The 12873-nt window shown below is 54.3% G+C and overlaps 1 protein-coding gene across 6 annotated transcripts in view; it reads left to right on the forward strand.

Moving 5' to 3' along the window:
• Positions 1-821: 821 nt before the first annotated feature.
• MTSS2 (MTSS I-BAR domain containing 2) overlaps positions 822-12873 on the forward strand; it is a 40666-nt gene continuing 28614 nt past the window's right edge. For 3 of the 6 annotated variants that reach the window (XM_020963566.2, XM_078149344.1, XM_078149347.1), the window contains exon 1: positions 822-1333. In XM_020963566.2, coding sequence (XP_020819225.1) covers positions 1265-1333 — 69 coding nt within the window. In that variant the 5' untranslated portion in view covers positions 822-1264. The remainder of the gene's footprint in view (positions 1334-12873) is intronic. The other 3 variants (XM_078149345.1, XM_078149346.1, XM_020963569.1) reach the window with 1 other exon arrangement.

The raw sequence follows: 12873 nt of genomic DNA on the forward strand, positions 1-12873 counted from the left end.
TCCACCAGCCCCCAGATGGGCCGGCCGGAAGGGATGTCCATGAGACTGGCGACTTAAGACCTCCCCGGCCAGACTTCATGGGGGGGGAAGGGGGGCGCCAGGAAGAAGTGCCTGGCTCTCCAGGGAATCCCGGTGAGGGACGAGGCTAAAAGAACCTCATAGGTTCATCTGGTGTCTTTTCGTGCGTCTGAACGTGAGTCTTCGTGAAAGGAAGGGAAGATGCACCTCCTCCCCCTCCCCCATAACATACCTGCCTACCTCTGTAACTCAGGAGTTTCCTGGAAGGAATGTTTGGGGTTTGTTTTGTGTTATGTTTTTTTTTTTCTGGTGCCCCCTAAAACAAGCTCCTCAACCAGGGTCGCAAATATAAGCCCCGAGATTAGAGCTTTCTGCCTTCAACGTGCAGGAACCTCTTCTAGGTGTCTCCCCCAATCTGGATGACTGGGCGGGCGGGGGGGGCGCCAAGCCTCCGCGGAAATCAAAGTGGTCTTGCCTGGGGGTCTCATGAGGATCCATCCATGCCCAGTCCCAATTTCCCAGCAGCGCCCCCTCCTCCCTCTGGGTCCCCTTTGTGCCACCCCGCAGCCTGGGCTCTGGGGGACCGAGCTCACCAAACCAGTAAGGCAGCCCAGGGGCTCGGATTTCAAAGTCTTCATTCCTGGTCGTGAATGGGCCTGCGCTGAGCTCGGCCTTTCCCACAGCCGCCCCCTCCCCTCCGCTCGGCTCCGCTCCCCTCCTCTCCCTCCCTCCGCCCGCCGGGTCCCTCCCCCTTTCCCCGCGCCCATGTGACGCCGGAGCCTCCTGGGCTCGGATTACCGCCCCGTTCGTTCCCCGCCAGTCCCCGGGATCGCTGCGCTGCGCTGCCCTGCGCCCCCGCCAGCTCCCTGCGCCCACGGCCGCGGGGGAACGGACGCGGGCCGCTGCGGGCCCTCCATCCCGGGGCGGCCGCCTCCCTCTGGCGCGGGGAGGGCCGGGGCCACTAGCGGAGCGGAGCGGAGCCCGCCGGCCGCGGGATATGGCTGCGGAGGGCCGGCGGCTGCGCGGGCCCCGGGCCCGGGGGGCGGCCGGCCGCTGAAGCCTAGCGCTGCCGGAGGCGGGGGCTCTGGACCGCCCGCCTGCGGGGCCCACCGCGCCCAGGCTAGCAGGAGCAGCCCGGGGGTCTGGCACGGCTTTTTGTCTCTCCTCCCTTGCGGATTCGCAGAGCCCCGGGAGCCGCGCCCCCCCCGCCCGCTTGGCCAGTCCCAGACCCTGCGCCCCGGCCGGCATGGAGACGGTTGAGAAAGAGTGCGGGGCCCTAGGGGGCCTCTTCCAGGCCATCGTCAATGACATGAAGGTAACGGGGAGAGAAAGGGGCCCCGCCCCCTCGCTTCCTACCCGCGCAGCTCACGCTCTGGGGGAGCCTGCGACCGTGAGGGACCCCGACCGGGGTGGGCGCGGGGGCAGCCTAGTCCTGGGGTCCCCCGCCCGTCCGCCCTTCCGTCCCTCTGTCCTCCTGTCCGCCCGTCTGTCAGTCCGTCTGCTTAGACCCATGTGCTCTCGTCTACTGTGTGTCTGTAGGCACTTGGGAGGAACCTATGTATAGAGCTGGGACTCTCTGCGCCCTTATGTGTGTATGTGTGTCTGTGGGTCTGTATGTGTGTGTGTGTGTGTGTGTGTGTGTGCGCGCGCGCGCTCTCGCGTGTGAGCGCGCTGTGGCTGTGACTGTGGCCGTGGCCATGGGCCGGGCCGGGTCTCCTGTCCTTGTTCAGTCTGGCTTGGGGAAGTAGAGGGAGGAGATGCTAGGGGTGGAGGAGTGGGCGGTCAGGGGGTTCTGCCTTCGGTTGCCGGACAGAGCCCTTCCAGACTGCCCAGAACGTTAAACCCGCTCTCCCTACCTCCTGAAAAAAAAAGGCTGAGGCGGGGCTGGGGAGCGGGGGGTACCGAGGAAGGGAAACGGGGGCTGGGAGGGACTGAAACCTCAGCTTTCGGGGGGAGGGGGCTTTGGGATGACCCCCGCCTTCAGAAAGGATCTCATTATTACCCGGGGACCCGATGGCCCAGGAGGGAGCCGACAAGTCTCTGCGCCGCCCTTTAAATCCCTGGGCTCTGGCTATTCGAGACTGGGTGCCTCCTTCTTTCCCCTCTCCCTCCTTCTTTCCCCTCTCCCTCTTCCCCCATCCCCCAATCCTCCCTCCCTCCCTCCTTCCCCCTTCCCCCCCTCTCCTCCCCCTGGCTCCTTACTGCAGCCCCGGAGCCCAGACAATGCTGTCATTGCCAAGGCCAGGGGGGAAAAAATAATAAAGCCGGGAGAGAGGACTTAACTCCTTCCCCACCGGCCTGCATCTTTTCGAAGACCCAGGGACCAGGGTCCTGCCGGACGAAAGTCAGAGCACATGTATCCTGCTGACCCGAAGGGCCAGGATTGGTTGTTGTTACTCCAGGGCTTCCCCCTCCCCCCAGAGCCTTGGGGAAGTGGGGGGGAAGGGCGATCAAACCCACAGTTTCCCAGGCCTGTCCCGGGGCTTGGGGGCGGGGAAGGAGCTGGTGGACTCAGCTGGGACAGCAAAGCCTCCTGCCTGTCCTGTCCCCTGGCCTGGGAAGAAAGGCCTAAAGAGCAGTCACTCCCCTTCTCTACCCAACCCTCCGGCCCACATATGTTACTCTACTCCCTTTATCCCAGGTTCCTAAAATGTCCATCTCACACCTTCTCTCCTCTTTCACCTGAGACCTAGCCCTATGCCCCCCTTACCCCCAGTCAGGAAGAAGGAAGACGCTATCTCTTGTTTCCACAATCGGAGATATTGAGGCCTGGGAACAAATTCAAGGTCACCAGGGGGAGTTGGTTAAGAGTTTAGTAGCTTGCTGCCCCGGCTAACACCCCTTCCTGTATTTCCAGTAGCCTCTCTGCCCTGCAATTGTAGCATGGGAGGGTAGAGAGAATGGGACCCGTGAGCCTAGTGACCCTTCTCTCCCTATTGGGGTTACCAGGACCTGGGGTATAGGTCCCAAGACCTCAAGGAAGCCAAAAGAAAGGGAGGGACCTTTGGGGATCAGGTAACTTCAGAGGGCAATGCTTCTGTCCCTAGGGAAGGCAGAGCAGGGCAGGGCAGAGAAGAAGAGTCAGGAATTGGTTTGGGTGGACAGGGGAGGAAGGGATCTGAGGGTAAAGAATGGGGTTAGACAGCAGACTTGGGGTGACTGGGGGTGGGGCTCAATTTGGCAGATGCCATCTGTCCAGAAATTGGACTTAGATGTTCTAGAGTTTAGCCTTTGGAACTACATGATGCCAGCTTCTCTATCAAAGGGCCCGAGCCAAGTCTTCCACTTAACTCCCTCTCCTAAGGAAGGGAGGGGGAGGGGTCAGCCTTGGTTTGTTTTCTGGAGCCTAGTGAGATTCTGATCCAGTGAAATGGGGCAGAAAGAAGAGCTGGAATTAGAATCCAGAATACCTCACTCTGGGGCAAAACTAAGGGGCAGGTAATACATTCCTACAATATACTACATACTAACTACATACATCATATGAATGTATGCTAACGAGAGAGAGAGAGAGAGAGAGCGAGACAGAGAGACAGAGACAGAGAGAGAGACAGAGAGACAGAGAGAGACAGAGACAGAGACAGAGAGAGAGGGGGAAGGAGGGAAGAAGAGAGAAGGAGGGAGAGAGAAAGAGAGAGAGAGAGACAGAGAGAGAGAGACAGAGACAGAGAGAGAGACAGAGACAGAGAGAGACAGAGAGAGAGAGAGAGAGAGAGAGAGCGCTCGAGCGAGCACTCAGGAAGGACCCATCCAGCTTTAACAAGGTGCTAGGACAGGCAAAGCTAGTCCAAGCAGAAAGCAGAGTTGCTCCCATTGCTGTGGAGTTTTCAAAGCCAGCTTCCCCCAGGGAGCCCCATTACTAGAATCTCTGCCACTCTGGAGGCCAGAGGGCATGCAGGGTAGAGCTAGGACCCTGGCACAGGGAGCTGGAGAGATGAATGTGGCAGGCTGCCCCGTGGCAGGACTGGTTGTACCACCACCATCTCTCACCCCCCTGCTGCTCCAGGACTGTTTTCCTACCTCTTAGATTTGGTGGGGGTGGAGAGGGAGGGTTCTACATTTGATTGGCTCCTAGGAGCATCCTCAGCCTGGGGCCTGATGTTCAAATAGCAGCAGGAGGCTGAGAAAAAAGACTTTGAGAAATGTACTTGGAGGAACTAGAGAAGAGAAGGTGGTCAAATCCCACCTTGCACCCCCAGCCCACTAGTCAGTGTGCCACGGACTCGACTGGCCACAGGCTGTTATCTGCTGTCCTACCTCAATGAAACAAGCACTGGGTTTGGAGTTAGTAGACCTGGATTCAAATCCTGGCCCTCTTACTTGCCTGGGTGACCTCCTCTCTGAGTCTCAATTTCCTCGTCTGCAAAATAAGGGAAATCTAACTAGCTGATCTTTAAGGTCCCTTCCAACTCTACATCCTGTGAGCCCATCAGCATTGCTCAATTATTTATTTACTATGCATATCTTTCCCCTGGCCCTCCAACCTAGGGCCTGTGATTTAATCAATACAGGAAATTCCCTGTGAGGAAACTGTTACCAACACAGACTAAAAATTAACTCCTGTTCTCCGGTTTATAGTCTTAGAGAGTTCCTGGTGACACTGACAGATTTAGTGACGTAGCCAGGGTCACACAGCCAGTAGGTGTTAGACTTGAACCTAAGTCATCCTGAGTTCCCTCCCACCTGAAGTCAGCCTTGGTGCTTCTATGTATTTCAAAAAAATCCAAAGTTTCATCCAGTTGGAGTTTTGCACCTCCAGTGACCCCTTTTCTAAGACCTCTGCATGCAACAGTCGACGGCAATTCCATAGCCTCTGATTCCCAGCACCAGCTTCCAAGTTCCCAGGCTTTTCAGGTGCCTGTAGAAGCTAAGCCATGCTGAGATGGCAGTGCCAGTGTCCCCCATTTCTGTTGTGGAGGAGATAAGGCAGTGGGGAGAAGTGGAAAGACCGCTAGATTTGAGATCTGTCATTCCATTGCTGGGTGACCTTGAGCGATAAAGTGGCCCTCGGTTTCCTCAACTGTAAAATAAGGGGGTTGGACAAAATCATGTCACGAGAGCCCTTCCAATTCCAGAGCCCCTGTTAATGAAAGTTAGTAAGGGCTAAGGAGGTCCAGTTCCTTCGAAGCTGGTCGCCCAGCAGATTCATGCTCCCTGAGACTTTGATGAGGCTGTGGGTTTTCCTCATTCCTTTCTTCCCCTATATTTTCCCTTTTCTGCCCTGCAAACAAAAGATAAAAGGACCAGCTTTTGTTCAAACATCTCTTTACCCAGGAAGGCAGGCAAACCTTAGTCTCCTTCCACCCCAAGAACAAGACATAGTGTGGAGACAGATCCTTTTTGTGTGTGTGTGAGGCAATGGGGTTAAGTGACTTGCCCAGGGTCACACAGCTAGTAAGTGTTATGTGTCTAGGCCGAATCTGAACTCAGGTCCTCCTGAATCCAGGGCCAGTGCTCTATCCACTGTGCCCCCTAGCTGTGGAGACAGATCCTTGGAGCCCTCCCAAGGCTTCGGTTGTTGTCCTTCTGACTTACTTTACTCCTATGGGAACAAGATCACAAGTTCATAGATTTCAGTGTGGAAAGGAACTTAAAGATCAGTCCTTCCCTCCCCCCCCCATACAGATGAGGAATCTGAGAGGTTAAGGGACTTCCCTAATGGTCACACAGCTAAGAGGTATCTGAGGCAGGATCTGAACCCAGGTTTTCCTGACTCCAAATCAAGCATTCTCTCCATGGCTGCCTGTCAACAGCTGAGTCCTTGCTTCTTTGTAGATGGAATGTGCCTGGATTTATAGAAATGTAGATTTAGATGAGGACACACTGGCTCAGAAAGGTTAAATGATTTGCCCAAGGTCATCCAGTTGGTGAGAAGGATAAGCATCTCAGAATTTTCTGGCTCTCTGATCTGAGACGCTGAAACAGGATGCCAAAAGAGATTAGTTGAGCCTGAGGATTTCATGGCTGGAAGCATTTTGCAGGTGAGGAAAATGAGGTTCAGAGATGGAAAACAGGTCGTTATTAGAGGCAGCGTCAGGGCTAGAAGCCTTTTCTCCTGGCCTCCTCAGGCCAGGGAGTCCGGGTGATTTCATCACACTGTGGCTGCCTGCTCCTATCCCCAAATGCAAAGATTGTTTAGAATCAGCTGACTCCTTGGGACCTGAAGGATGAGGAAGGGCCCCAGGGCACTGGGGAGGCTCTGAGGGGCCTAAATTTGTGGGATCCCAGAGCCCGGGGGCTGATTCCAGTTTCTGGCACCTATCCCATCTACCAGACCTGGCTGTGGAAGCTGGAGACCTGAGTCATCAGAAGCTGGAGGAGTTTGGAGAAGTCTGTGAGCCACCCCCCATACCCCCACCTTTGCCCAGACTCCCACCCCCACCCTCCCCCTCTGGCCTCCTCCTAAAAGACTTCTCCAGATTTCAGGAATCCCAGCTTGAGAGCAATAGGGTGCATTCAGGGCTAGGGAGGGTATGACTTTTCTTCCCTGTCACCCCCCACACCATGTCACAAAGCCAAACCAGGGAGCTGTGAAAGGCAGTGTTATAGGGAAGAGAGGGGGACGATACAGCCGTGCCCAACAGTATTTTCTTTGCAGCCCACGTCTATATAGCTCGGGTGAGATCACGCCAGGATAGGAGGCCATGGGGATTCCCCATCTCCACGGCCCCTGCCCTTCTCTCTCTTCACTCAATCCCTCCACCCGCAATGTGCTGCCTGTCACTGAGACACCCAAATCCCCGAAGCCACAAATGTAAGGTGTGGCAGTGTCCTGAGAGCCCAGGAGCAAGACAAGCGAAACTGTCAAACCCAGAAGAATTATTATTAATGTAATAATAATAATAATGGCTTGCATTGACATAGGGCTTTGACAAAGTGCTGTTATCTCATTTGATTCTTACAAACTATTGTTATACCCATTTTAAAGACAAGACAATCAAGGCTAAGAAAGGTTTCTAGTAAGCGCCTGAGCTGGGATTTGAGTTTAGGTCTTCCTGACTCCAGATCCAGCAATCTCTTCACGATGCTGCCTGGTTCTGCGTCCTGTTGCTGTCCTTGGGGTCAAAGCTGGCTCAGATGAGAACATGTTTCTGAAGTGCTTAGCACAGCACCCAGCAAATAGCAGGCACTTCATAAATGCTTGCTCCCTTCCCCCACACACAACTCCTCAAGGAACCTTGGCTCCTCCTGCCCTCTGCAGCCTCGCCCTTCCAGGTTCTGTCTCAATTTTCCCATCTTACAATTCCGTCCTTCTTTGGGAAGGACTTACAGGTGTCCCTGACACCCAGAGCAGGAAGTGGGTATCTTTGCAGGGTTTATACCCTGGAATCATGGGTCCCTTAAAGAGGAGAGACCCTCAGGGAACCGAGGAAGCCAGTGAGGACTCGGCAGCTGCCCAGGGCCTGGGCCAGCCTCTCTTTGAAGGCTTTAGGCCCCCTAATCTAAAGGTTGGTGCTCAGGGAAGCCGGGTTTTCCCAGGCCAGTTGTAAGGGGCACACAGGACAGGAGGAGGTTTAGCTGTGCCCAGTAGCCTGGGGCGAGCTCTGTCTAAATCACTGGTGGAATGTCTGTCTGAAGTGGGCACCCAAAGGATGTGTAGGAGCCTCAGGGCCCATAGGCCTCAGCCCCGAGACATCACCCCAACCCCTCTAGCCCTCATCTTTCCAACTTTATCCCTTGCTGCCATGAGCTCACCACTTTGGGGGGGGAGGGGATTCAGCTTTTAGAATCTACTTCCCTCCCTGCCCATCCAGTCCTGTGGTCAACAGCCCGGGCTTTAAGAATGTTCCCTCACTGGGAAACTCTTGATAGAGGCCTAGGGACCCACTGAGTTCTGGTCTAGACTCATAGTGATGGTACCTCTGCTCACTCCCAGAGATGCCCGCAGCAGCATGGGGGTGTTGTAGAGAGAATTCTGGGCGTAGAGGCGAGAAGACCTAGGTTCAAATCCTGACCTTTCTACTTAGAACTCGATGACCCCGTGGAAGTCACCTCACATCTAACTGAAACATCATTTTCTCCATCTGTAAAAGGGAAATTAAAAATTCTCTCAGAGAACTAAGAGACTCACATGAGATAGTGTGCAGAAAGAGTTTTGCAAACTTTAAAGGTATGTGTGTCATGTGTGTGTGTGTCATGTATGTGAGGAGTCCCAAAAGTCTAATCCAGTCATAAGCCTACCCCAAATCAGACCAGCATCTTTTTTTTTTTTTGGCTAGGCAATGGGGTTAAGTGACTTGCCCAGGGTCACACAGCTAGTAAGTGTCTGAGGCCAGATAGGTACTCACTAAGATGAGTCTTCCTGACTCCAGGCCCAGCACTCTGTGTACTGTGCCACATAGCTGCCCATTAGAGAGAGAGATACATATACATATATATGCATACATACTCATATGTATCTGCATCTCTCTCTCTCCCCTTCTTTTCCCCCCTCCTCTCTTTCCTCTCTCTTTCTCTCTCTCTGTCTCTCTGTCTCTTTCTTTCTCTCTGTCTGTTTCTCTCTCTTTTCTCTCTTTCTTTCTCTCTTTTCTCTCTTCTCTCTCTCTCTTTTTCTCTCTCTACTCTCTTTTTACTCTCTTTTTCTCTTTCTCTCTTTCTCTCCCTTTTCTCTCTCTTTCTCTCTCTCTCTTTCTTGATTTTCTCTTTCTTTCTCTTCTCTCTCTTTTCTCTCTCTTTCTTTTCCCCTCTCTCTCTTTCTCTTTCTCTCCTTTTCTCTTCTCTCTCTCTCTCCTCAGTCTGCCTCATCTCTCTTAATAGGAGTTTTAATACAGGGTGCCCCCAAATTTTAGCAGAGTTTTAAGCTATTGAAGATACATATAGATACACACATATATACATATTACATACATACATATATATACGTATATATATTATATCATATATGCTCCTATTAAGAAAGATGAGCCAGACCATGTGAGGGAATGTGATCTGGAAGCCCAGGCGCTAGGATCTGGCTTCTGCCATGGCTTCTCAGCTTGTTCTATGCCTTGATCATCCACTTCATCCAATAGAAACAGTAACTGGAGCTTTTTCCGGCTCTAGTGGTGGCCTTGGAGTGAAGAAGACCTGGGTTTGAGGTCTGTCTCTGACCTGGCAGGTCTGTGTGACTGTGGGAGTGTCACTGCCGTTCTCGGGGCCAAGGCCGTACGTCGAAGACAAGCTCCCGGTCTGCCTCAGTGGAGGGAGTGTCCACACTAGGATTTCCCCGCATTGATTGAAATACTAGGCAAAGACCCTCCTCTGCCACAAAAAAATGGTAGTTAGGGGTGGCCTTGTCCCTAACAACAGTAATTACAGCTCCAGTAAGAGCCCCACTGTTTGTGGAGGGTTTTAAGGCTTAGAGAACACTTCATCGGCAGCTGGCAGGCGTGGTTTCTAGTCCCTCAGACAAATCGCTTTCCTCTCCCTGGCTTCAGTTTCCTCCTCCAAAATGAGAGGGTTTGACTGGCTGAGCCTAAAAGTCTCTTCCCCCCTGACACTCTGGATTCTGTTAAGTTCACAACTGCCCTGGAGACTCTGTGCTCTCCACTGGGCTTTCTGTCTCTCCAAAGGGTCAACTTCAGAGGGCTTGGCTTGACCTGGCTCCCCTCACCCGGTACCATCCCTGCCCTGCCCTGAGGGGCCCCAGCCCACTGGTCCTGCCCCCATACACACAGGGACCAGAGCAGGGCTGGGCCTCCAGAGCAGGGATGGTCCTTCAGAGCAGGGGTGGTCCTCCAGAGCAGAGCTGGGCCTCCAGAACGGGAATGGTCCTTCAGAGCAGGGATGGTCCTCCAGAGCAGAGCTGGGCCTCCAGAACGGGAATGGTCCTTCAGAGCAGGGATGGTCCTCCAGAGCAGAGCTGGGCCTCCAGAGCAGGGATGGTCCTTCAGAGCAGGGGTGGGGCTCCAGAACAGGAATGGTCCTCCAGAGCAGGGGTGGTCCTCCAGAGCAGAGCTGGGCCTCCAGAACAGGAATGGTCCTCCAGAGCAGGGATGGTCCTTCAGAGCAGGGATGGGCCTCCAGAACAGGAATGGTCCTTCAAAGCAGGGATGGGCCACTAGAGCAGGGATGGTCCTCCAGAGCAGAGCTGGGCCTCCAGAACAGGAATGGTCCTTCAGAGCAGGGGTGGGGCTCCAGAACAGGGATGGTCCTCCAGAGCAGAGCTGGACCTCCAGAACAGGAATGGTCCTCCAGAGCAGGGATGAGCTTCCAGAACAGGGACGGGTCTAGGTAGTTAAGAAATGGCTGCAGCAAACCCTGTCATTTCTAGAGATCCCTCTCTCTCCAGGCTCAGGGACTGGCTCCTTGTGCCAACAGGAGGGAATTTTCATGGCACTGGGGATTGTAAAGAGGGAGACAGCCCAGGGCTGGACCTGGGGCCCTGTGGGATCAGGGTGAGGGTGTGGGAGACTTTTCCCAGCCACAGCTGCTGGCCACTCCCTACCCAGGGATTCTGTGGCTCGCAGTTTCTCCAGTATTTGCCTTCCCTCTCCTGGGACGGTCAGGCTCCGGTTTGGGGGCTGCTCTGTGTGGGTGGGAGGGTGGGAGGTAGAATTCTTATGTTCCCTGCAGTTCATTTGTCTTCCCTTCCCATCCCACCCCCTCAATGCCCTTTCCGTTCAGTTTCCCAGACCCCAAGCAGAGAGGCCTAAAGTTGACTCTCCTCGGGCCTGGGGATTCACCTTAGGCTCAGAAGCCCCTCAGAGCTAAGAATGTCTTTTTCTATGTTTTTATAGACTGGGGGGGAGGGGGGGGGAGGCTGAAGGCAACTCCCCCTGAAGCCTTGACCAGAAGACTCCTGAGGGAAGTGGGGAGAGAAACCAGGTCAAATGTGCTGCTTGGGCAAGCCAGGAAGCTTCTAGAAGTTTGAAGAGAGACAGGAGGGAGTCAGTAGAGCATGTGGAGGGAGAAAGAGCTGAGTTCAAACCCTGCCTCAGACATTTACTACCTGGGTGACCCTTGCCAAGCCCCTTCTGAGCTCTCTCAGCCTCAGTTTCCCCACCTGTAAAAGGAGGAGAATGATAGTACCTCCCTCCCGGGGCCATTGGGAGGCTCGGACGAGGCACCCTAGAGGACCTTTGCCAACCTCAAAGTATCAGCCATTACTCACGTGAGTCTCCCCTTCCCCATGTGCCTGTTTGAGCTTTCTTTTCCCTCTCCCTGTGGGGCCTCCCCGGATGGGAGTCTGGCCAGGCCCTTCCCCCAACACCAGGCATTGTGTCTGCGTCTGGCTCTCTCTCTCTCACACACACACTCACACACACGTACACACTCTGCCTCTCACACACACGCTCACACACATACACACTCTGCCTCTTACACACACACTCTCACACAAACATGCACACACTCACACACACACTCTCGCACACACATACACTGTCTCACACACATACACATACTCTAACACACACTCACACTCTCACACACATACACACTCACACATACGCAGTCTCACACACATACACATGCACACACACTCTCTCACACACATACACACACATACTCATACACACACACTCTCACACATTCTAACACACACTCACACTCTCTCACACACACATATACACTCTGTCCCACACACATACACACTCTCTGTCATACACACTCTCACACACATACACACATTCTCACACACACTGTCTCTCTCACACACTCACACACACTGTCTCTCCCACACACATACACACACAGACTCTCACACACTCACACACACACTGTCTCACACACACTCTGTCTCTCACACACACACATATACACACTCTGTCCCACACTCACACACACTCTCACACACATACACACACATACACACAGACTCTCTCTCACACACTCACACACACACACTGTCTCTCCCACAGACTCACACACTCACACACACACACTGTCTCACACACACTGTCTCTCACACACACATACACACATTCTCACACACACACTTTCTCTCCCTCTCTCTCTCTCTCTCTCTCTCTCTCTCTCACACACACACACACACACACACACACACACACACACACACGAGCCTCACTCTTCCTGAAGGAGAGAGCCCAGGATAGGGAGGCCTGGGAACTCCTGAGGTCTGCCTCAGCCTCAGCACTGGCCCCCCTCTGCCTTTGGTTCAAGACTGGGCTTCCGCCTTGCCAGCCCTTCAACAGGAAAGGTCGCCTATGTAGGGCAGGGCTGGGTGGGCTAGCCCACCCTCAGCTCAGGTCCAGTCGGCCCTTTCTGGAGGGGTGGGTGTTGAGGTGGGACTTGGCTCGGGGGCCCGATGCAGTCACACTGGTTCCCTTCGCTCCGGCCTTCCTCATCAGAGGGCAGTATGTGTCAAGCGAGGGGTGAGCCTGTAAAAGGCTGTCATAAAGACGCCTTTGAGCAGCCCGGGAGGGGGGGGGTGGGAGGTGTGGGCCAGAAAAGGCTCTTAAGAAAACCAACCAACTTGTTTTGCCCAAAGCTAAACACAACAGCTCCAATTTGGGCCTTGGGGGGAAGTGTCCGCCTCCCCTCAATGGACCCAGACGGGAAACTCCTTCCTCCTCTTTGGGCCAGGCCAGGATAAAGGCCATACTGTTTCCCCCCTCCTTCCTCCCCACCATAGGGAAGAGAAAGGTACTTCTGTCCCCAGTACAAGTGCCTTATTCAGGGCCTGGGTGGCTGGCTGTCCCCCTAAAGCCAGCAGGGCCCAGCACAGCCACCATGACCATTCCAATCTGAGCCAATCCTTCCCCAGGACAGGGATGGCCTGGTCAGTTCATGTCAGAGTCACCGCTACAGACCCTGTCTTAAGGTGGGAAGCAGAGGGGGCAGAGCAGGGCCAGGGAAGGGGAGCATCTCAGAGCAATGCCAAGCATCCTTCATGGGAGTCCTTGAGGCTCAAAG

This window comes from Phascolarctos cinereus, unplaced genomic scaffold (assembly GCF_003287225.1).
Source record: "Phascolarctos cinereus isolate Bilbo 61053 unplaced genomic scaffold, phaCin_HiC Scaffold_2;HRSCAF=192, whole genome shotgun sequence".
Lineage (NCBI taxonomy): Eukaryota > Metazoa > Chordata > Mammalia > Diprotodontia > Phascolarctidae > Phascolarctos > Phascolarctos cinereus.